We start from the raw sequence: 25,996 nt of genomic DNA, 5'->3' as shown, positions 1-25,996 counted from the left end.
TTATTAATAAACCGTCTTCCATATTTAAATTCGGGTAACTTTATCTCAGTGTGGAAGACTTACATATTTGCAGAAATTATAGCAGCTATAAAAATTAACAGTGTTGATCTTTCTTCCTGCAGATAGTCAAAACAAATCAGAATAATTTGATTAAGAATCGAGCTTTTCCTTCAGAAGCGCTGATCAATGCTTATAATTACGTTTCTGTTGCTTTAATATAACGTGTATCTATCACAATTATATTGCAGAAACTGATGTTGTAATAACTACCACATATCTTGAAATTTATATTTTATGCGTTCTTTTGATCGATTACCTTTATACTTACGAAAATTAGGCGTTTAAATGTAGGCTATTGGGATCTATAATTTATTTAGATTTCTTTCGGTATTTATTAACAATCATCCAAGTTAGGTGAAAGATTGGGGCAAATATTAACTTGCACAAAGTACTAGAAAAAATATTAGATAGATTAGATAGCTGTATTTGCCCAATCATTCCGCATCACATATCCTGGAATTGGAGATCACCGAACCTATTCATCGGCTTTGACTGTAGAGCTATGACGGAAACGGAGTGAAATGTTCTTTGCCTTGTACATATTATTAAAAAATCTTCACTCTATTTTAAGCATGGAAAAAATCGTGTAATTTCCGATCTTTCCTTCACAGGTTTTTATTCTTTGATCTTACTGCCTGATTGAAATACATTTGGTTTTTCTAGAGTGCATGCTTTGCTTAGTTCTGCTAGCTATGAAGAAATTCTGCTATTTTTTTTTCTCCATTGTTATGTGCTTTTCTGTATGAAGTGAGTACATTCTTAAAATTCTGTTCTTTTCTTCTGTGTCTGAAATACGAAACAAATGTATAGAGTTCACGCCTTCTTCTAGCACTGTAACTGTAACTGCAGCTTAGCTTGTAGCCTGTTTGCCTCGCCTTCTGTGTCTGTCCTTCCGACTCTGTACGCCCGCTGTCTGTCGTGCACGCCAGCTCCAACCGCAGAGCCGCCCCGGGACCCGTGCAAGCCGTCGCCCTGCGGCCCGTTCAGCGTGTGTCGCGTGACGAACGGACATGCCGTCTGCTCGTGCCAGAGCGGCTACGTAGGGGCGCCGCCCACGTGCCGGCCAGAGTGCGTCGTCAGCACAGAGTGCCCGCAGGACAAGGCGTGCGTCAACCAGAAGTGCGTCGACCCCTGCCCCGGCACCTGCGGCCTCAATGCCCGCTGCCAAGCCGTCAATCATAACCCCATTTGCTCTTGCGCTCCCGGCTACACAGGAGACCCCTTCTCTAGATGTATCAAGGAGCAGAGTAAGCGCCTCTCACCTTTTTCAGTCAACTTTCCAACTAGTAATCTGTTACTTTTTGTTTACTTCATTCGTGACTTTGTTGATTACATTTTCTTTTCCGTCTGTGACCCAACATGATTATAAGAGATTGGTCCGTTGCAAATTTTCTGTATTAATATAAAAATTATTATGGTATGGTTTTTGCTTTAGAAAGATAACATGTAGCTACAGACATTCAAAGCGTATAAACACTTTACTTAAGAACGCTAATTCACTATCATAACTGCAAGGCTCCCGAGTGTCAATATTAATTTTACGATAAAGCGATGTAGGGATACACTAAAGGCATTCTCAACAATTGAGACCATCTTTCAGTCTGTAGCGGAGCGTACGCTGTTTGGAAACTGCCCGGATTATTAAAACTGTATACTGGACATAGTTTTAATCTGCCATGGAGTTTCAAAACAGTGTAGTCTCAGCTGCATAGCGGAAGATTCATCTCGGAAACAGTTCTCTAGGCACTGACCAAACCCGTTCTCGGCAATATCCTTTCTTCCAGGAGTGCTAGTCTAGCAAGATAGCAGGAGAACTTCTGAGAAGTTTGACGAGTAAGAGAGAGGTACTGATAACTGTGAGTGCGCTTCTTCACTCATGGCTTGATAGCTCAGTCGGTAGCAGTTTTGCCCACGGATTTGCGTCCTGATCCGGCACACAGTTTGACACTGCTGGGAAGTTTCATATATAATATTATTTGACTCGAGCAAAAACTGGCATTGTAACTACAAAAATTGACTAACGTTTCGTTGTCAGACACGAGTGTGATTCCGTGGGTACACAGAGGATAAAAAAAGATTTTTAGAATTGCTCCCATCTCTATTGGAGACGGTTGCAAGACTAGTACTCCTGTTCTGCACCCAAACCACAACATAGTTCAGTGGCAATCCTTCGTTGATAGCGGGAATTAAAGTATCGGTGCTTTATTTCACTGATAGTTGAAAGAAGTGACATTCATTGCCCATATAAAAATAGTGTGGGAACAATTTTCGTTACGGTAGAAACAGAATGTTGTACACATCTGGTTCAAACCATCTGGTTTAAATAAATAAAATGCAATATTCCTTCTTTTAGAGGAGCCGACGATACTGGTAAAAATAAGAATTAAGTAACTATATCAACGAAAGGTCACAGACACCATTACTTAGCCTCTAGACTCAACTTACTTCTCATTTCAGTATATCGGGTTTCCCAGGAAGAAGGGCCAGTATTCATGGTTGTGACAAAAAGGATCATTTGAAGCTAAAAACTTCTTATAGGCGTATGCAGTATTCCAAATGGTTTCTGAGGTAGAACACATTTTACGTATATTATAATTTATGGAACAAATGGACTTACACTCAACTTGTTTGAGTCATAGTTAACGAACAGAATGCAAAACATACTGCTGAGTAATCCAAGCAATGTTGAAAAGGTAGAAAACTTTAGTGCCTGGGGAGAAAACACAAACAGAGTCCCATAGGGTTCGATTTTAAGTCCACCCCTATTCATAGAGCAGAAAGCCATCCCGATTAACGAGTTTGAAAGCAACGAGGTAGATTGGGCTAGAATAAAACATCAGAAAGCTTGGGTGCGTAAGAGACACAAGTGTGCGCTGGTAGCCCTAAAACAAACGTTCATTAAATGTGTTCCATCTCGTAAACAACTCGGAATAGGGCATATGTGCATATGAGGTTTTTCGCTTCAAATGAGCGTTCCTGTCATATCTCTGAATGTTGACCATTCCTCCTAGGACAATCTGTACTGTCTGCTTATATCTTATGTTTCTCCTGTCCTCACAAACTCTTTCTTCCTGCAGAGCCTATAGCACAGCCGCCTAGTGGCAACCCTTGTGTGCCATCACCGTGTGGGCCCAATTCGCAGTGCCGTGTTGTCGGGACGTCCCCTGCATGTTCTTGCCTGCCAAACTACGTGGGACGGCCACCCAACTGCCGGCCAGAGTGCACACTGAACGAGGAGTGCCCGAGTGCGCTGGCTTGTCAGTCTGAGCGCTGCAGAGACCCTTGTCCAGGCTCGTGCGGAGCGCACACTACTTGTACCGTAGTCAAGCACGCACCTATATGCACATGTCTGCCAGGTTTCACAGGAGACCCATTTGCCGGCTGCGCAGCTGTACCATGTAAGAACGCCTACCATTAACTCTATACACGATAAGTGGCAGTAGATCACATCTGCTAAGGGTTTCATCCGTTGCAGCTCAAGCGCCCGTCGAGACGCCACGAGACCCGTGTAATCCATCGCCTTGCGGTGCGAACGCGCTGTGTAAAGAAAGACAAGGCGCTGGCTCGTGTGTCTGCCTTCCTGAGTACTTCGGAGATCCGTACACGGGATGCAGGCCCGAGTGCGTGCTCAACACGGATTGCGATCGTAGCAAGGCTTGCGTTAACAACAAGTGCAGAGACCCGTGTCCCGGCACTTGCGGACTCAATGCTGAATGCCGCGTCGTCAACCACGCACCTTCTTGCAGCTGTTTACCAGGATACATTGGAAACCCTCTAAGTTCTTGCCATCTCCCTCCGTCTAGTAAGCAACTTTTCTCTTCTCTCTTTGTATACTCTTGTCTGATACCTGTTGTATTATCTATTTATCTGCATAGAGGCGGCAGGAGCAATGTGCCTCGATGATCTCATGCTTGCCTTTAACTGTCATCTGTTTTCCCTCTCGTCTTCTGGTGTGAAATTTGTCGCTCATTATTTTTAAACTTAAAGACTCAGCAATATCTACCAGCGAGCTCTATTTCTCCTGCTTCCTCGCCTGCACTGTTCTCTGTATTCTGTTTTTCTTGCAGCTTGTACTGCTTCTTCAATTTCTTGCATCTGTTCTTTCGTCTTGCCAGTACCAAAAGAAGAACCGACGAAGGACCCATGCAAGCCATCTCCCTGTGGGCCGTTCAGCGTGTGTCGTGTGACAAATGGACACGCCGTCTGCTCGTGCCAGAAGGGCTATATAGGGGCTCCGCCCGCCTGCAAACCGGAGTGCGTCGTAAGCACAGAATGTCCGCAGAACAGGGCGTGCGTCAAGCAGAAGTGCACAGACCCCTGCCCTGGTACATGTGGCATAAACGCTCGCTGCCAAGTCGTCAACCACAATCCTCTGTGCTCTTGTGCCCCTGGTTTCACTGGAGATCCATTCACTAGGTGTATTAAGGAAGAAAGTAAGCATGAACTTTCTATGTTTTATTTCTCACTCTTTGACAGCCGCAGGTGACATATCACGGCAGTATTAAGACGCAAGCAGTTCGAGCAAGATCCATAGCCTTGTTATTACAGGCTTTGTCCGAATGGCTATCAGGATTTTTAATGTTGATAACATCTCGTCCTTTGCTGTTTCATTTTCTCAGCATCCATATCAAAATAGGAGGTAATGAGCTGCAACATTCCAAGGATCGTGCATCGTATTGTTGAAATGCAGCTGTATAAGGTCATAATGAGTGACAAAGCATATTCAGGGAAGTAGTCAGTTATTATGTCATTACGGACATAGCTTAATAACTACAGTTTTCATTTTAAAAAAAATCGAACGAGATGGTGCAGTGGTTACCGTCCTGGACTCGGATCTGAGTAAATCTGGATTCAGATTTTCATCCTACTGTCCAGATTTAGGTTTGCTGCAGATTTCATACGAGTACTAGAATATTTCCTATGGAGAAATTACCAGCTATTCCTTCCCCTCATCCTCTTCTAGCTAAGCTGGTAATTCGTCTCCAGTGACCTCGAAGCCAACGATACCAATAACCCCAGATCACGTATTACGTGATCTGGGCCATAACCCTAATCTATATTGCTAACCACTGCATTACCACGCTCATTGTTAACACGAAGTCTGAAGTATGACACAACTTAACATTTCTCACAAACGCAAAACCTTTTCAAACGTTAAAGATACGTGAAGTGTCATGACACCCAGGACAAATATGTCTCGAGACCTTCTGTTTCTCATAGCGGGTATCTCATCCAAGAGCCATCAGGCGTATTGTGGTGTTCCGACAGATAATGACAATGGGCAGATGGAATCAACCTACGTGCAGCGTTTATCGCATGCTTTCTGCAACTTCCTGTGTTACTGAGACGCAGTTTGTTCCTCGTTAAAAATAACAAAAAATTTAAAGTCCATTTTTGTAAAGTCTACCATTGTGTAGAGCAGTCCCAAATTCTTCAAGTACGATATTCGGTTTAAAGATATGCTCTTTGGCACTTATGTATATTTGTTGGCCACGCCTTCCTTGACCGGGTTTCCCGTCTCATGTGCCGATTTGTGTTATACCGTCTGACGCAGCAGCACTACTCAGTGGGTCATTAAATCATATATCGCATCAGACTAATTCAAGATCTCTGTATCGAAAAAACACCCAAAATTCCACTTAAAAAATTACTTTGTGTTGGAACGAGAAACACCCATATATTTTCAGTTGACACTAGGTGTCACACGAAACACATTATGAATAGTATTTTTTCGGGTGGGTTCCATTTGTACACTGCAAAAATCTACTGTAATACCGGAGATAAGGCACGTGACGACACTTAGGGGAGACACCTAGCGTATTACTTAAACATTTGAGCCACCAAGTAGCAAAGTGTTCTGTAAATATTCGCGACCAGAATTTCTCAAATTATGTAATAAGATACCTAACGATTGCTCTCCACAAATGTGCATTTCGAGAGTGTTACATCTGACACGACCATGAATGACTGAAAGGCGGCACTACCGAGCACCGAAAACATTTCTTCATCCAGTTATCTCGATGGTTGTTCAATCCATGAGTTCTCGCTTCACATGAATATGTCATTCCGTTGTTGTTGTTGTGGTGGTGGCTCTCCATGCCACTATCCTGTGCGAGCCTCTTGGTCTCCGAGTAACTACTGCAACCTACAACTTTTGCATCTGATTAGTGTATTCCTCTCTTGGCCTCCCTCTACGACTTGTACCCTTCACGCTTCTCTCCAGTACTAAATTGGTGATCCCTTGATGCCACAGAACGTGTCCTACCAGCCGATTCCTTCTTCTAGTCAAGTTGTGCCACAATTCTTCTTCTCCCGAACTCTGTTCAGTTCCTCCTTATTAGTTATGTGATCTACCCATCTAATGTTCAACATTCTGTAGCATCACATTTCGAAAGCTTCTATTCTCTCCTTGTCTAAACTATTTATCTTTCACCTCCATTCATGGCTACAGTCCATATAAATACTTTCAGAAAAGACTTCCTGACACTTAAATCTATACTCGATGTTAACAAATTTCCCTTCTCCAGAAACGCTTTGCTTGCCATCGCCAGTCTACATTTTATATCCTCTTTGCTTCGACCACCATCAGTTATTTTGCTGCCAAAAAAGCCAAACTCATCTGCTTCTGTAACTGCTTCATTTCCTAATTTTATTCACTCAGCTTCACCTGATTTAATACGACTACGTTCCATTATCCTTATTTTGCTTTTGTTTATGTTCATCTTATATTCTCCTTTCAAGAAACTGTCCATTCCGTTCAACTGTTCTTCCAAGTCCTTTGCTGTCTCAGACAGAATTACAGTGTCATCGGCAGACCTCAAGGTTTTTATTTCTTCTCCCTTTCCTTTGCCTTGTTCTTGTCAATCTTTCCCTAATTCTCCCTCTGAAACTCTCTAAAATCTCTGTTTTTTTCAGTTTATCCAGGTCCCATCTACTTAAATTCCTACTTTTTTGCAGTTTCTTCAGTTTTAATCTACAGTTCACAACCAATAAATTGTGATCAGAGTCCACATCTGGCTAAATCTCTGGTTCCTAAATCTCTGTCTCACGATTATATAATCAATCTGAAACCTTCCGGTGTCTCCAAGACTCTTCCACGTATACAAGCTTCTTTCACGATTCTTAAACGAAGTGTAGGCGATGATTAAGTTATTCTCTGCCAGGCGGCTTCCTCTTTCATTCCTTACCCGCAGTCCATATTCACATTCTACTTTTCTTTCTCTTCCTTTTTCTACTATCTAATTCAAGTCCCCCATTACTATTAAATTTTCGTGTCCCTTAACTATTTGAATAATTTCTTTTATCTAGTCATATATCATTCCGTAAAAGACAACAGATTCTAGAAGCTTGCGTTGAGACGGCACACGTCTAACAGGGAGAAGAAGCAGAAAGTTCGAAGTGACCTTTTGATCCGACGGAGGTCCCTCACTTGCCGTGATATGTCCCTGGGGCTGTGCACTTTCTTGTTCCCTCGTACGCTTGCGTCCCGCACGATCCTTCACCGTATCCGCGCTTGCCCACCAGAACCAGTCGCACAACCGCCGAGCGGGAACCCGTGCGTGCCGTCGCCGTGCGGGCCCAACTCGCAGTGCCGCACCGTGGGCACTCAGCCCGCGTGCTCCTGTCTGCCTAACTACGTGGGGCGTCCGCCCAACTGCCGGCCCGAGTGCACGCGTAACGAGGAATGCCCCAGCGCCCTCGCTTGCCAGTCGGAGCGCTGCAGGGACCCCTGCCCCGGCTCCTGCGGCGCACAGACCACGTGCACAGTCGTCAAGCATGCGCCCATGTGCCTCTGCAGGCCTGGTTTCACCGGCAACCCGTTCAGCGGGTGCTCCCAGATTATACAACGTAAGCTTGTGGCACGTCACAGATATCAATTAGTTCATCCTCGTTTCGTTACAGAAAGGCGCTTGTCACTGATTAAACCTCGTTGTGTCGACTGCAAGGACAGAAATCTGAAAGGGGGAATAACAAAACTATAAAAGAGTGCTTGTTATTTAGTGTTTCTTTATTAAATAAAGGATATCTCATCTGCTAACAAAATAACCAGATACAATATCGATCAAAAGTGTCCGAACGCCGTATCTGATGTGGAACTGATCATTAGATGCCACGAAAAGCGGGCCCTCCATTATAAAAGGACGCGGCAAGTATTGTGTTGTCAGGAGAGAAGCATAACAGCAGACTGAGGTGCTCAGGAGAACTCAATGATTTCGAAAGTGTCACCTGAGTAATAAATCCATCAGGGACATTTCAACATTTCCACTGCTGCCCAGTTCGACTGTTGCTGATGCGATTGTGAAGTGGAACCGCTAGAGAATAACCTCAAATAAACCAAGATCAGGCAGAACTCATGTACTGACGGACCGGTACCGTCGAGCATTGCGGAGGCTGGTTGTAAGAAATCGCATGAAATCAGCAGAAGGAATCGCTCGTGAGCTCCAAAGTGCTACCAGAAGTCCGGCTACCACAATATTGAGCCTAAGTTAAAAAGGATCGGGTTCAGCGATCGGGCAGCTCATAAGCCACACATATCTGTAGTCAGTACTAAGCGAGGTTTGAGGTGCTGTAAGGAGCGACACCACTGGGCGGTGGATGGCTGGAGACCAGTGATTTAGAGTAATGAATCGCGCTATACTCTGTGGCCATCCACTAGAAAGGTAGCGCCAAAAGTAACGTACGGAGGGGTCGTGTTTCAATATGGTAGTCTTTTTCGTGGCTAGGGTGTGGTTCCCCTATTGCGCTTAACAAAGCACTAAATGGGGAAGGATATGAACACATTTTACCCATTGGGACACGAAGACAACGGGTGTTTGAATCAGCATGACAATGTATCTTTTCACAAAGCACTAAATGCGGAAGGATATGAACACATTTTACAACATTGTGACTCGAACACGTTGGGTGTTTGAACCAGCATGCCAGTGTATCTTTTCATAAAGCACCCCTGTGCGGTAATGATTTGTGGATAATAACATTCCTGAAATGGACTGGCCTGCCCAGAATCCCAATATGAACCCTATGGAACACCTTTGGGATGAGTTAGAAAGTCGACCCCAGTGTTCAACATAACTGCTTTCTCTGTTTTCAGCTCTTGAGGAAGAATCGACTCATTCCTCCGCAGACGTTCAGGCACCTCACCGAAAGTGTCTCCAACGTAGTTCAAGCCGTTATACTAGCGAATGGTGGACACAACCAATGTTAATATCCACTAATAGGTGTCCGGACACTTTTGAACAGGTAGTTTATATGCCCGCTGAGATCTCATGTGTTGCTACCACAAGGAGAATTTCGGTCGTCTGGTTTTTTAATACTAAGATCATTTGCGACGTGAATATTCCACACATTTTCATTGATGCAAGAATGAGGGTAGTAAGTAATTTGATTGCTAAATTAAGTCATTTAACTCGACTGAAGAGTGATCATTGAAATGAACTACGTGAGACTTTGTTGAGGTCGAGAGCCAGGATTTCTATTTTTCGTTAACAATTCTCTGTCAATTGAGCTGTGCGAGCCTGTCTAAAGATCTGCTCAAAGACTCGGTCATTGTATGACAACAGCATTGTACGTTGGTAAGTTGAGATGTTCGTGAGTTTAGATTCGACGGCAGAGCACAGCAAGCATAAGGCAACGCCTTGCCTTGCTCAATCACACAGTTTCAAACCTCGCATCTTCTTCCGTACGAAGAAACTTACTGTGTTGAATACAAGTTACTGAAATAGGGTGAGAAGAGTGTATACAAATCTAGTCGTCCAGAGTGAAACGCGTTCATTTTTTTTTCGTCGGGTTAATTAATTACTAAACTTAATTTTAGAGTTTTTCGTAGGCTTTGTTAGACTATTAAGGTTTTGTGGAATAGATTTCCGAATCTTTACTATACAGACTAAAAACAAGTAAATGGAAGTAACTACTGGCATTTTACAGTATAAGTTGGCATTAGAGTTCATGTCTCAAACGTGTTATTATTACGTATAAGCAACACAGAAAATACATGTAAGTTCCTAGACTACCGCATTCAAGACACCTGTATTGATTAGTTGAAATAACGCATTTTTCCCTAAGTATATTTGGCATGCTTGAGGAAGTACTGTATTTATCTAGTGTCTGATACTATGAAAAGATGTGTGTGGCAGTTAATACGATGAACGTTTAACACATTTATTTGGTGGTAAGCTATGGCACCTGTCACAACAATTCTCTGTCGTTGCACTAAGTTGTTTTCTATTCTTAGTTACTAACATTTGTTTCGTTGCCGCCAACATCTTCAACCACAGTGACGAGGTATGTGTATTGACTTGCAACTGCTACCAGTGTGATTGTTGGTAGTCCGAGATATTTACACTATTTGTTGAAAATTAATCACATGGATGAAGAACTGTCAAACAGTATTGTCCAACAAGTGCAGATTTTGAGTAACAGACCGCAAAGAAACCAATACTAGGTGTACAATTTATCCTTACAGTACCAACTTCAACGGAAGGCCCACGAGACCCATGTAATCCTTCGCCTTGTGGTGCGAACGCCGTATGCAAAGAGCGCCAGGGCGCGGGCTCTTGTACGTGCTTACCCGAGTACTTTGGAGACCCTTACACGGGCTGCAGGCCCGAGTGCGTGCTCAACACAGACTGCGACCGTAGCAAGGCGTGCGTCAACAACAAGTGCAGGGACCCGTGTCCCGGCACCTGCGGAACCAACGCCGAGTGCCGTGTTGTCAACCACGCGCCTTCCTGTACCTGCCTGCCGGGATACTCTGGAAATCCCCTCACTGCATGCGTACTCAGGGAGCCCAGTAAGATTCTTCATCTGTACTATCTATACTACACAACTTGTGGCTATATATTTATTCCACTAGTGACTTGTCTTTACTTAACTTTATCTTTATGCAGACACGACTAAGTCTTTGTGCAACTCAGAGTCATAACATGAAACTTAAACACAATAACTACGCCCAAAAATTATTGGCGTTTGCTTCATAAATGTGATGCCTTACTCTTCGTAAGGACAGGGAAGTACCTGAGTTGCACGAATACATATTGTCGCTGTAATTTATATGTTTAATTTACTACAGTTTCTTCTTACATATTCTGTATCTTTGGGTTTAAGTGTCTTTCTCTTCGATGATGTGTTAACTACTGTGTCTAGTCCACTCAACATTTTCCTGTGTTTTTTTCCAATTCTTGGTGTATTCTGTCACTTCCCTTTCCAACTCTTCTTGTTTCAAACTAAATTCAGGAGTGCGTCCCCGAATGAAGCAGGGGAGCATAAAAGGAATACAGGCATTTCAGTGACGACAGAAAAGGTAGTGTGCAACAGGTACGAATTTGTAACACACTTCTGGCATGTAAACTTTTAATTTCTTAAGTTTTCCTGGAGTGCGTGACAGACGCTAAGGTCTCGGGCAAGAAGGCGTGTTGACAAATTTAGCCTTATACAGTGTATTTTGACATATCCGTGCTCGCCAGTATTTCCAAAACACGCGTGCTCGCAGCACCTCACAAAGTTCCATAAGTCGTGGATATATAAGGGTTGGAACTTTAATAGTGGGAACTATTTCGTTACAACTTACTCTCCTCCACAGTAGTCAGCAGCATAGGGTATAGCTCGTTGTCAGATATGTGCAAATCGTAGAAAACCCTTAACAGCATCAGTTGTGTTGATAATGCCAGTGAAGCGGTCTATTGCTCGACGAGTGTCTGTAACAGTTCTGAAGCGAATGTCAAGAAGAGATTCCTTCAATTTAGGTATCAAGTTGAAGTGTAAAGTACTTAACTGCGGGGAGTGTAGTGGGTGATACAGCACTTCCCAGCCCCGTCGATCGAATAAATCAGTCGCACCTAGCTCCTTACGCGTCTGAGCATTGTCGTGCAAATGATGGGCGGGTCCTGCAGAAAGTATCGCCGCTTCTTTCTCTGAGCTGTTCCTTTTTGCAACACAGCCAGCGACCAGCTTACAGAAAGACGACACTTTATGCAGTGCCTTCAAATCGTTTTGCAGGGCAATGCTCAGACGCATATGGGGCAAGGTGTGTGTGATCTGTTCGATCGATGGGGATGGAAGGTGCTGTACCGCCCACCATACTCCCCAGAGTTAAGCCCTTGTGACTGTAACGTGATTCCTAAATTGAAGAAAGCACTTCTTAGCATTAGCTTCAGAACTGTTAGAGAGACTCGTCGAACAATAGACCGCTTCACTGGCGCTGTCAACATGACTGGCGCTGCTAATGTATCATGCGATTTCCACATCGCTGGAGACGGGCTATATACAATGTTAGTGACTACTCTGAAGGAAGCATGTCTCTATTTTGTATAAGTTGTAAATAAATAGCTGCCACTATTAAAGTTCCAAACCCCGTATTTTACGTAAAAATGAGACCGTCAGTCCATCTGGACATTCGAAACAATACCCCTCATCATATAGACGTTTCTAATGTCATACTCTTTGTTCACAAAACAGATCTCCGGAGCCAGTATTGGTATAAATAAGAAAATGCCCGTTACAGCCATAAACTGCTCAATACAGATTTTCATGCTTAGTATTGTACAGTAACGAGATACACCGCACTTAACTTTTCTTCGACACAATCACAAAAAACGTTTTATATCGTTAACTGGTAGTAGCCACCAGTAGTCGTCATCGGATTTTTCCAGATATGTCACAGTGTGTACCGATGTACCGTTCCTCGTTACTGTTGTTATTATCACCTGATGACAACTTGTGAAGACAGCAGTGGTTCAACAGGACAGTATTATCGAGCAGCAGTCTATTTGTTGTTACAGAATACACTGTCAACACGACACGTTGCGAAAAGGAATGTTTTGACGTTGTCATCATTCAATTAATGCTAGTTACACCTTTAGTCGAGTTACCTGTATTCGTCACAAGACACCTGTTGGTAGAGCAGAGCATCAGAGTAGGAGCTGGTTTGGGCTACAGGACCTGCTGAGCCGGGGACGCACCCCTGCCCCCACCCCCTCCCCACCACTGCCTGCCCGTCCCGGGCGGCAGCTAGACGCGACTGACCGCTGCGCCCTACAGCCGTGCAGGAGAAGCCGCGCAACCCGTGCGAGCCGTCGCCGTGCGGGCCCAACAGCGTGTGCCGCGTCACGGACGGACACGCCGTCTGCTCGTGCAGCACCGGCTTCGTGGGCGCGCCGCCAAACTGTCGGCCCGAGTGCCTCGTGAGCTCCGAGTGCCCGCAGAACAGAGCGTGCTCGCGCCAGAAGTGCGTAGACCCGTGCCCCGGCACCTGCGGCAGGGCCGCGCGCTGCCAGGTAGTCAACCACAACCCCATCTGCTCGTGCCCGCCGGGATACACTGGAGACCCCTTCTCCCGCTGCGTCAAAGAGCGTAAGCCGGCCTCCTTCTTCTTCTGTGTCTCTGTCCTGAATTTACATTGTTCTCACTTCAGTTATCTGTCTAGTGTGGCAATTTTATTAGCTGTCTCATTCCTTGTATTACATGTATATTACTCTTACCTTCAGTCTTGTCTAGAGCGCATCCTGATACTTCAAAACACGCTTTTGGTGCACGTGATTTCTGTTGGTTATAACTAGAATATCTTTCAAATAACCCACGGTTGCTAACGTTCCCTAAATAAACTTTCCTCGTACATAGTGGAATATCCTATTTAATAAAATTCTTTCACAGTTGATCCCAAAGGGAGTATACCGTAACACAGTATACCAGAAGTTTATGTACAAACCTTCACCTGAATCAACGCGTTCGCGATATGTGCTAGAAACCGTGATAAAATGACTGTCATGTTGATTTAAAGACCTCATAATTTGCACCTATTGCGAGATAAAACGGTGGAATGTTGATATGAATATAGGAAGCTATCATGCTTCCTCCATGCAGTAATGTCAAAGGGCCCGAACGGATGAGAATGTTATGGGGATTCTTATGGAAAATAGGAACCTAATTTAGTGACATCGATTTCTCCGGTCAATGAGTTATTCTGTATAGAAATATACAGGCTGAATCAGAACTCCACGGACAACATTTCGGAGGTTGTTCAGGGATATTTACTGAGCATTTTGATACGGGGACCCCGTGTCTCTGGTGGCTCGTTATAAAGTAATAATATAATTATGACTTTTTTGGATTTATTGCCAGAATTATCTTCGTTTCTGTGAAAATGCTTTCCCAACAGCCACAAACTTTGTAATATCCAATCGACAAAACGTAATAACTCGATAGAATATGGCTACTCGTGGACGCCTATTTACAGATGGCAAACTACTGTTATGTTGTTGACATCGCTCCGGGAACAGCTGAGCATATCGTCTTCGTGCCGTTTTTCCACTGCATTCAATGAACCCGTAGACGAGATGCACATAGGCCGATGCTTCGTGAGCAAGCCTGTCGACACTTGTGTATCGCTATTATCGTACAACTAACACTCCAGGAAAACCATTCCGAGACTGGACCGCGCAGTAGTGAACTCAAGCTTGAGAGCCAAGAGTTAAGTGGGAATTGTTGTTGTCAACAGCACGACCCGTGAGTAAATGGAACAAGTTTGTCTCCAAACGAGACACACAGCGCACATCGACGGCATTTTCACTGTTGTGCAGATATTTTAAATGCAATAGCAGCATAAGGGTTAAGAAATTAAACAATATGTAATTACTCTGTAACGTGCCACGGGAGACAATGGGTACATTGCATCAAAATACTCGGTAAATATCCCTCGACAACCCAAGCAATTTTGTCCTTGGAGGTCTGTTTCATTCTGTATATAAATATATACAGTTCGAGGACTGAAGCATTTGGACAGTATTGTCGTGGACGAAATATTGGCATCCACTGTTCAGTGTTATTCAAAAGTTGAACAACACTGATAAGGAAGGACTTTCTCTAGTTAGCTCTCCTGTGGCGAAGAAAAGTGTGACGGTAAAGAATTGATTAATTACAGGTATACACACTTTCAACATAATCAAATCATAAGTTACAGAATCATTGCTGACATGCTCCCACTGGAGCCTCACTTCAGTCGAAATGATGGTCTAGGAGTTTGAATCCACTAGCTGCTAATAACCTATTCCCATAGTGGAATTCCCCCATACCAAAATCAAATAAATGCACCGGTTTAGCAATCGTTCAGCCCAGATGTGATTTTTATATGGTGTCCATACGATGAGCGTGACGTTTTCACAATTCCACCCCACGTATTTACTACGCTAACATTTGAAAATGAATGTACAAAAGAAAGCAGGCGAATTACACATTGCCATACTTTCTAGCAAATTTTCTGCGTCTGATCACACCCCGATTATTGAAATACATGTATATCTTGTGGCGGTCGATTTAAAGTCGTAGTTCTACCCTTAACCAAAAGGTACAGTACCAAATTAAACAAATAAATAAAAAAAACAAAAAGATGAAGGTATATTATACAATCTTGCCACGAAGAACAAGAAAAATACCACAAGAATCCTTTCCACTGTTATGCTGTCTAGACAAGACAATACTACTTTTTTGTTTCTCTGTTTTCTTTCCTCTGTTTTCAAGCATTCTTGTTTCTCTGTCGAAGCTGCCTTGCGAGCAAAAGCCATGCTTCCACCATTCAATGCAACTTGCACGATAAGAAAGAATTGATACGTCATCAGGCCTCTTCTAGCCACATAAATTTCTTAGGTTTTCCTTCCTAACACAGACACTTACTCGACGGTATATGTATTCTTCAGAAATCCGTGCCTCCATGTGAAGTTATTTTTGAGAAGATGATTATCGGTCACTGATTAGCTACTTTAGTATCGCGTAGTAGGTAATTGTATTATCCGGCAGAAGGAACGGAAAATATTTGTCATACGGAAAGGACAACTTTCAGGAAATCGGTACTTTTGTGATTGTTCTAATATTCACAACAAAAACACTTTTACTCAGTTCAGCAGTTCTAATCCATTAGGAAGTCTCGAAACAGCGCATAATCTACTGCGGAATGAGTTACTCAGTCTGTATAATTTGTAATTTAATATGTCTATACATGAGTCTCATATTATTGTAATGCTATTTTCAGATCAGGAAAGTTATTGGTGATGACAGCAAAACACGCTAAATAATCAGTGTCATCTGTAGCAATTGTGTACTATCGCTGTATCCCTCGGTGCTGTCTTTTCATAGTTCCATCAGACTGCTGTTTAAAGGGTATGTTAAGACATTTATTATTCCTTGTGTTTTGCTGTCACCTCCAATAAAAGTCTCTAACCTGAGTATGGCATCAGACTAATTTGAGATTACTCTATTTATTGGACAGATTAAATTCCAAGTCAGACAAAGTTGTGTTTGTAATTATAACCAAAACAACGTTTTCCGTTGGTACACGACCACACAATAAACACCCAATGAAGAGTCTTTATTTGGCTGACTCTGTCTACACCTCAAGGGAGGGGGAATGTGAATATCTTTAGAAACGCTAGGAAAAGGTACTTTTCATCTTTTAAGAAGGACATGCTGTATATAAAGGTGTACCATTTGACTCTTCTATCTGCAGTAACTAGGCTAATTTTGATGTGACGAGAAAATGGTGCAGAGAGAGGCAATTTGTTCCAAAAAGTCTATCTACTTACACTGCTGAAAATCAGTTAGATGGCATGTTGCCAAACTGTAGTCCGGCACAGGCATCTTTTAAATGGTACTACGATACTTTTGTGCCAGAAAAGCAGATCTGTGTCAAATTCTGGAAAGTTCTGGTGAGATCCTATGGAACAAAGCTGATGAAGTCATCAGTCCCTAAGCTTACACAGTTCTGAATCTAACTTACGCTAAGGACAACACACACACACACATATATATATATATATATATATATATATATATATATATATATATATATATATATACCCATGCCCGAGGGAGGACTCGAACCTCCGACGGGGGGAGCCACGCAACCGTGACAAGACGCCTGAGACCGCGCGTCTACTCTGCACGGCAGATCTGCATCAGACAAAGTCTGTGATACGACATTTTTGATGATCTGCAAAATATTACATAGTAAATATACATTGAATATTGGGATTTTTCTGCTGTTTTGCGGCCATTTTAATGACGTGACACCCAAAAGTCTCAGTAGCACTAGTTTCCGCGCAAAGATTGGCTTCAAATTTTGGTTAGTAGGCCGCTCTAACGGTCACAGGAAGCGCACAAAATATCCTCATATTCAGTGTCTATGTACTCCATTATTTATTGACAGACCTCCGAAACAGTTATAACGCTGAATTTGTATCGTATAGATTGCTATTCTGACGAAAACAATGTTTATATGGGGCAGTGAAATGAAGACGGTATAGACGGAAAAAAGTAAGTAAACTGTTTTATTTCAAATGTAAGCGCCGTAGCTGTTAATACATTTATCCCAATGTGAGACAAGACGGTCGATGATTTCAAGGAAAAATATTCGCGATTGCCTACGGAATCATGATCGTCTACAGGCGTGCACCTCTTCGTCCAAAAGCAAATCGGCGACCACGAATGTCTTTCTTCAAGGCTCCAAAAATGTGGAAATCGCATGGAAAGAGCTTTAGGCTGTCTGGAGGATGTGTAAGGGTTCCCAATGAAACTTGTGCAGCGTGCTCGAAACAACCTTGGCAACATGTGGGCGTGCATTGTCCTACAGCAGAATGATGCTGTCCGTCAACATTCCTGAGCGTCTGGACTTGATGGCGCGCTTCAGTTTTTGCATTGTCCTACAGCAGAATGATGCTGTCCGTCAACATTCCTGAGCGTCTGGACTTGATGGCGCGCTTCAGTTTTTGCAGTGTCCTTATACCGCTGTGCCTTAATTGTGGCGTCATGTCTAGAAAGTTAATGAGCAGTGAGCCTTTGCAGTCAAAGAAAAATGTTATTACGACCTGCCCGACACTGGCGTGTCTGTTCTTCCGCTATACTACAAAAGTTTCGCTGGGAAGCCCTTACACAGCCTCCATACAGTCCCGCTCCCTCGCCATGCGATTTGCCATACTGAAGAAAGACATTTCTGACCGTCGATTTGCTCCGAACGAAGTGGTGCAAGCTTGGGCACAATGATCGTTTCGTAGGCAGCCCCAATCATTTTTCCATGAAGGCAACTGACTATCTTGTCTCACAATGGGATAGAAGTATTAATAGTGTGGCGATTATTTTTGAAATAGCAAGCAGCTTACTTACTTTTCTCCACGTGTCTCGTTTTCATTTGATTGCCCTATGCAAAATGATAGTGACAGTTTTTATATAGAATATGTCATTCAAATTTTAATCGGGGGGCTAGGGAGATAGGGAGCAAGCAACCTCTGCCGTAACCACTTTCTCGTCATATCAAAATTGACACAGTTCCTGCAAATGCCAGAGCGAGGAGGGACATTGAGGAGAAGCCATTTGGGAAGGTTGTCTGGTGGAAGCAGCTACTGCTCTCAGGAAGCCCCGTGTGCCGCCACGCCGGCTGAGCCGCCGCACGCTCGCGTCCCTTACAGAGCCCGTGACGCCCCCCGCGCCGCCGAGGGACCCTTGCTCGCCGTCGCCGTGCGGACCCAACTCGCAGTGCCGCGCCGTGGGCTCGCAGCCCGCGTGCTCCTGCCTGCCCAACTACGTGGGGCGAGCCCCCAACTGCCGGCCCGAGTGCTCCTCTGACGGCGACTGCCCCGGCAACAGGGCGTGCCGTGACCTGCGCTGCGTCGACCCGTGCCGAGGCGCGTGCGGCTTCCTCGCCATGTGCGTGGCAGCCAACCACCGCGCCGTCTGCACCTGCCCGCAGAACTACCGCGGCGACCCCAACACCAACTGCGTGCTCGCCCCGCCATGTAAGGCTCCAACCCGCAGCTTTAGCTCCCTTACCCACCCTTCACCATTATCGCCTCCATACATGAGTGCACTCTTCAAGTTGTTGTCGGTCTTGTAATTGTATTGAGTGTCTAGATTGTCTTCCATCTTCACTTTCTGTCTCTTCTTCTTGACTGTCTTTACCCTATATGCAACTGACAAACAATTACTGTCACCAGTGAATGCAAAGATTCGTGTTGTGTATTCGACATGAAGACCAACAGCAGCGGAAGTGTCTGTTAGTTATACTTCACAATAAGACCCGAATCAATGTTCTAGCTAAACGTCTTTCCACGATACACCAATTTATAACTCTAGACAAAACTAATTTGTAATAACCAAACGCTTGAGCCTAAGCTGGTACGATGATGTCACAGGCAAAATAAATACTGCCGGACAAACACGTACAGACATGACTTGTCCTTTGTGGGCTCAACTATTATTTATGAATTATTACTCTCGAAGTTATTTTCTATTCAAATCTGACAGTATTTTATCACAGAAGACAGTTCGACCATCACTGTAACAACCGTACAGGCGTTTCAACTTCGAAACGATACCGACAGACTTAGAGACGCTGTAGCGGGTGTGTGGGAATCCATGTCCGTAAAAGTCATCCAGCTCCGTAGCTTCGAAGTTAGGGATCCAACGTCGGCCGCTAGGTCACCCTTTGCCAGCAAACGTAAATTTATACGTTGATGCCTTTGCCACGGCTCCGCTATCGGTGTCTACAGTGTTGTGGTAAACGTGGCATCTTTCGACGCAATGAATCTCCTCAATGGTGTCAGTCTCACTGCGAGAGATTTAGATTGTGGTTCGTCACCGTATAAACAGAGGCTCTGCGATATGGTTAGCAAACATTCGTTATGATTCTTGGCAAGTGAGCCAGAATCTCGTAAACAAAGATTTGTCTAGGCTTTGTCCAACTGTTTATTCTTTCCAAAATTTACAGCAGTAGTGTTGACGACAGTATGTATTCAAACAGCGGTGTTGATTTCGAAATTCCGGTTTCTGTACTCGTTTATTCTCTTACACGAGTATCTGATTTGTTAAGAACATAAACGAGTTAACTCAAGTTGTATGTTTATAATTTTCTAAAAGCATCGTATAAGAAGTACAAAAAGACGCGATTGGTCTTTAATTTCTCCAAACTGTCATGCAGGTTGCGATATTCATGTCGATAACGAGCTTGCAATGCATAACACTATATCGCTGTTAAAGTTGGAGCCGTAGGCACGAAGCAGTAGTATTAAGAACCAAACGTGGTCGTCCATATTCATTGCGTTGCTTATATGTGTAGCTGAGAGCAGGGTTCGTGATGCAAACAGACTCTGAACACAGTACAATATTTTTCGAGGACTCGCGTACTCATATAATTTTCTAAGGACACATTAACTCAGGTCATGAAAGTCAATCGGTAAAATATGGCTATGCTACTCTGAACGTATCAACAATGAAAAATTCGTTTCACTACTTCTGTGCCAGCGCTGATATATCCTCCCGGATCTTAATTTGTAAATCTAAGCCCAGTATGCACATTCTGCAGAGACGAGTGAGAACTATTTGTTTGACCATGCTGTTTGCAAGTGACGAAAACAGTTTCATTTACTGTTAAAAATCTACCGATTGTCACATATTTCTGTAGAATTGCAATTGGCGTGATAAGAACAAACATTGACGTACAAGGTGTGTGTGTGTGTGTGTGTGTGTGTGTGTGTGTGTGTGTGTGTACGTGTGTCTGTGTGTATTCTTAATTTGCTTAGCCGTTGGCATATACGCCTCTCGCTACATGTTAGCAATGTTTACCCCGTCCGTTCAGAAGACACGTTGAGTGTGGTGGAAGTGAAGAACTGTTGAGATGGTCGGGACTGGGTACGAGCGTGTTTCTCCCTTGACAGCGACGGAGCGCACGCCTGCGTCGACGCCGTGCCAGCCGTCGCCCTGCGGGCCGAACGCCGAGTGCCGCGAGCGCGGCGGCGCCGGCGCGTGCTCGTGCCTGCCCGGCTACCAGGGAGACCCGTACGCCAAGGACGGCGCGCGCGGCTGCCGGCGCGAGTGCGAGGCGTCCAGCGACTGCGCGCCGCACCTGGCCTGCGTCGCCTACCGCTGCGCCGACCCCTGCCCCAACACCTGCGGGGTCGGAGCCGTCTGCACCGTCGCTAACCACGTACCCGTCTGCAACTGCCCACCCGACTTCACCGGAGACCCATTCTTCTCCTGCCGCCGTGTGCAAGTCACCAGTGAGTTCAAGTCTACCACTCTCGTACTCACCTTTTCGTCTTCCACTTACCTCTTCTGCCTTCCTACATGCGGGTCACGTCACCCGTTGTTGTTGTTGTTGTGGTCTTCAGTCCTGAGACTGGTTTGATGCAGCTCTCCATGCTACTCTATCCTGTGCAAGCTCCATCATCTCCCAGTACCTACTGCAACCTACATCCTTCTGAATCTGCTTAGTGTATTCATCTCTTGGTCTCCCTCTACGATTCTTACCCTCCACCCTGCCCTCCAATGCTAAATTTGTGATCCCTTGATGCCTCGGGACAAGTCCCTTCTTCTAGTCAAGTTGTGCCACAAACTTCTCTTCTCCTCGATCCTATTCAATACCTCCTCATTAGTTACGTGATCTACCCATCTAATCTTCAACATTCTTCTGTAGCACCACATTTCGAAAGCTTCTATTCTCTTCTTGTCTAAACTATTTATCGTCCATGTTTCACTTCCATACATGGCTACACTCCATACAAATACTTTCAGAAACGACTTCCTGACACTTAAATCTGTACTCGATGTTAACAAATTTTTCTTCTTCAGAAACGCTTTCCTTGCCATTGCCAGTCTACATTTTATATCCTCTCTACTTCTGCCATCATCAGTTATTTTGCTCCCCAAATAGCAAAACTCCTTTACTACTTTAAGTGTCTCATTTCCTAATCTAATTCCCTCAACATCACCCGACTTAATTCGACTACATTCCATTATCCTCGTTTTGCTTTTTTTGATGTTCATCTTATATCCTCCTTTCAAGACACTGTCCATTCCGTTCAACTGCTCTTCCAAGTCCTTTGCTGGTATACTTCGCCTACTTTCATTCCATATTGTCATATGGGATCGTATTTTAGGGTAATTCATCGAACAGTCTAACGTTTAGCGAGTCGAAATACAAAACAAATTATTTGTCGTGTGACCTCAAGAGCCTCTAGGGACCTGTTCAAGAAACTACTTACTACTGCTTCCCAGTATTTTTAATTAAGTTCGTCATAAAGAAGGAAACTCATTTTCTCACCAATGCGCATTTCATCCATTGCACCCTGGAAATAATAGGCATCTAAATAAAGATTTAAAGTCACTTACTTTGCAGGCCGCCTTCGTTCTGTAGTAGACAGCGCCGCTACCTCCTAACGCGGAGTCCCGTGTCCGTGTTCGATTTCGGCAACCGCTTCACATTTTTCTGTAGAGGGAAGGGTGGGATTTAGTCAGCTCAGCTTCGTGAGGCCAAATGAGAATCACCTTCATAGTATAAGCAGCAAGTCCGCAGCTCGTGGTCGTGCGGTAGCGTTCTCGCTTCCCACGCCCGGGTTCCCGGGTTCGATTCCCGGCTGGGTCAGGGATTTTCTCTGCCTCGTGATGACTGGGTGTTGTGTGATGTCCTTAGGCTAGTTAGGTTTAAGTAGTTCTAAGTTCTAGGGGACTGATGACCATAGATGTTAAGTCCCATAGTGCTCAGAGCCATTTGAACCAACCATAAGCAGCAAAAGTGGTATGAAATAGATGCTAGCCACGTAACATTTATTTATTTACATGCTTTGGTCGACATGTGTTTCCATTATTCAGAAACACACTTTGTCAACAACTTACTATTAGCCATAAAACGTTCAGCTGCTGATAAAATAGGCCTACAATTTAAAGGGAACCTAAGGCATCTAATGATGCACAACTCCTTCTGCCGTATTAAATCGCTGCAGGCAACTGCCGAAAAGGTTCCTGTGACAACAATACGGCTTATTTACATCCCAATCCTTCCGTAAATCGAACTTGTACTTCGTCTTTAGTGGCCACGCTGTCGATGAGACATTAAACCCCAATCTTCCGTCCTTTTCTGTTATATCAACAAATTTCTGAGCATAACCAAATGATATACATATATATTAATAACATCAAATAATATAAGTATTCACGTCAAATCTGACCTCTACACATCTGTAGTGTAGTAATGTGGTCTGTAGATTATGCGCGGCTACAGCAACCTAATAACTTACGCGCTTCAGGGCATGTACATTGATATATTCATGACAAGTTTGTTATTAATTTCCAGATGAAAATATGTTAAAGGTATTTTATTTATTCGGCGTTCTTCAGGGCCAAGTTACTTAAGATCTCTAGAAGGAACGTGAGCATATCTGTTCTTTTATAAATCAGCATGGATGCTATTTGTTTTTGGTTTATGACTTTTCTCCATGCTTGAGGCTTTCCTCATCATGCTTCTCTGGATAGAAAATGACATCTATATCTGTCTTTCTGTCCTAGAGATGTGAGACCAGTCACGACTCACTGACGATTGAACGCGACCAATTATGGCTGCTGACAACAGATCCGTAATCAGCGAGTTAACGTTTCTACCGTGTCACAAAAGTCTGTTTGACCGAGCGTTAGTGTTCGGATTGAGAAATTTCTTTCTAGAAGTATGACTTCCTTTTCGTCAGAAGCCAGTAAGGAAGAAACTGATTGAAATATTGTAAAATATTTACAATCAATCTCACCTGCAAATCCGACAACCGTATGAAAGTTTCTTCTTTCAGCACACAGTTTACTGTTCTTCTGTTTTTCCTTGCTCTTTCGAGATCCAGATACCGCAGCGAGATGATTAGATTGGTTCACTTACTTGTGAAACATTCATTTTTCGTCTCTGAAGAAGTAACGTTTGTGGCTTGCAGCTGCATTAGCACAGGATAATCACAGACTTAATTCAAACGAAGAGCACGTAGCGAACAATAGTGATACTTGTGTAATTATACTTTTTCAACATGTTTTTACCATTTGAAGGGAATTAATGAGTTTCATCAACCATAAACTATACTGCATTCACAGCAATATTTGTCTGTTGTAATTTTATTATAGCCTGTTATTTTAATGATTACAGATGTGTGTATTTGGTCTCCTTATAGAATGGGCGTGATTCTCTTAATTTGCAACCGAACAGCATGGTGCATTTGTTTTGTTGTGGGGAAGCGGGCTTACAACTTGGCCATCTTGATTTAGCTTACGTTAGTTCCTCTGAACCACCCAAGGCCAATGACAAGATGGTTGCTTAGGGGACATATCTTTCCATCCTTCTTTTGCATTTCCCGTCTTGTCCTGGCGCTTACCTCCGAGATACATTTTCTGGTGGCACTGGAACTGACCGTTGTGCCACAACTGCTTATTATAGTTGACATTGTTCTAGCTAAAATGCTGAAACTGCGAATAAGTAGGCTGACAGTCAGAATATTGTAACTTATAGTTTTAGTATTGACCACCACACAAACCTATTTCGAAATCACTGAAACTGCTGTGTGTGTGTGTGTGTGTGTGTGTGTGTGTGTGTGTGTGTGTGTGTTGGTATGAAGAGCAATGTAAATCTCATTTCACTCGTAAGTGACGTGCGTATGTTGTTGCGGCACAGCTCGGCCGACGGTGGTCGACCCGTGCGTGCCCAGCCCGTGCGGGCCGAACGGCGTGTGCCGTGTGGTGAACGAGCAGGCGGTGTGCTCGTGCCTGGCGGGCTACATCGGTGCCCCGCCCAACTGCCGGCCCGAATGCGTCGTCAGCTCCGAGTGTCCGGATGACCGCGCCTGCATTAACAACAAGTGCGCCGACCCGTGCCCCAACACGTGCGGCGTGGGCGCCCGCTGCAGCGCACGCAACCACAGCCCCATCTGCGCCTGTCCGCAGGGCACCACCGGGGACCCATTCTCCAGGTGCACGCGTCTACGTAAGTCTCCCCATACTCTCTACTGACACAGCTATTTTTTATCATCTGTCATACCCTCCTCGCCTTATATTCGTGGTGACATTTGAAGGAGAATATGGGAGACTAACACAAATGACTTGGACAAAATAGTCGCAAATGAGCTGAATACCGTTTTCTTTGTTTACGGAAACTCATGTGTCAACCTCCATGGATGAGCGATCGCTGCGTCTGGCTGCCAAGATGAGGGACTGGGTTCAGTTTCTAATACTGCCAAGAAATGGGATGCACGAGGCCTTGTGAGCCCAACTGAGGGAATCCTTGAATGAGAAGTAGGAACAGAAAGATATGGAAAATTGACAATGGCTGGGAGAACGGTGTGCTCGTTTCATGCCCCTTCATACCGCATCCATATGACGCCACCTCGTGGAGAATGACACGGTGGCCGGTTAACACCTGCTCGTCGACTTATCCTTTTTTTAAATTTATAATCATATGTAGTGCTTACAGATATCTTACTCGGAACATTTGTAGGGATCTTTCATAGATATTCCAAAAAGATGCATAGTACTTCCAGATTTTAAGTAGGCTTTCAAATAGCTATTTGTACATTTGAGTTACTTGTTTCTATCTTAGAAGCTTTCTTGGTGTCCAGATGGCTTACGCGACAGTTCATTTGGCGAAGGGGAATTCTGGCAACGGATCTATGTCTTACTGAATGTTCCACAGTCGATGATGAAATTTTTGCGTCCCACTATGAATGAGATGCTGTATTGTCTTAATACAATTAATCGTGTCCTGCGAGTTAATACCACGGTTATACAGAAAGTACGTTTTGCTACAGCCGTAAACAGAATGGAAACATAATCATCTGGAAAGCATCACTGGAACGGATCCAGCAATAGCTAAGATATTTCTCATTACCTTGGTATCAACTTTCGGATTCTAGTACCATACCAGTCTGCTTACTGGGATTGGAACTGTAGTGTGACAACCTCTCCAGTTTTGCTTAAATGTTCCGGACAGTAACTTCTTCAGATGTACGGTAGATGTAATCGGTGGGAATAACGACAGAAGTGTAGAATGCAGCGACAAACGGTTCCCATTGGAACGCCTGTTGCAACTTTGACGTGCACAGAGCAGTTATGTGGCTGAGCGGATCAGAACACCAGAACATAGTAAACTGTACCATTTTTTTCT

At 44.0% G+C, this 25,996-nt stretch overlaps 1 protein-coding gene across 1 annotated transcript in view; it reads left to right on the top strand.

Annotated features, from left to right (window-relative positions):
- Positions 1-25,996, top strand: part of LOC124594527 — a 605,846-nt gene that overhangs the window by 374,172 nt on the left and 205,678 nt on the right. The window contains exons 76-85 of the mRNA XM_047132903.1: positions 990-1,307; positions 3,138-3,458; positions 3,536-3,862; positions 4,176-4,493; positions 7,585-7,908; positions 10,523-10,849; positions 13,096-13,397; positions 18,509-18,833; positions 20,751-21,092; positions 24,512-24,820. Coding sequence (XP_046988859.1) covers positions 990-1,307; positions 3,138-3,458; positions 3,536-3,862; positions 4,176-4,493; positions 7,585-7,908; positions 10,523-10,849; positions 13,096-13,397; positions 18,509-18,833; positions 20,751-21,092; positions 24,512-24,820 — 3,213 coding nt within the window. The remainder of the gene's footprint in view (positions 1-989; positions 1,308-3,137; positions 3,459-3,535; positions 3,863-4,175; positions 4,494-7,584; positions 7,909-10,522; positions 10,850-13,095; positions 13,398-18,508; positions 18,834-20,750; positions 21,093-24,511; positions 24,821-25,996) is intronic.

Source organism: Schistocerca americana, chromosome 1 (genome assembly GCF_021461395.2).
Source record: "Schistocerca americana isolate TAMUIC-IGC-003095 chromosome 1, iqSchAmer2.1, whole genome shotgun sequence".
Lineage (NCBI taxonomy): Eukaryota > Metazoa > Arthropoda > Insecta > Orthoptera > Acrididae > Schistocerca > Schistocerca americana.
This window is presented reverse-complemented; position numbering and strand designations above follow the sequence as displayed.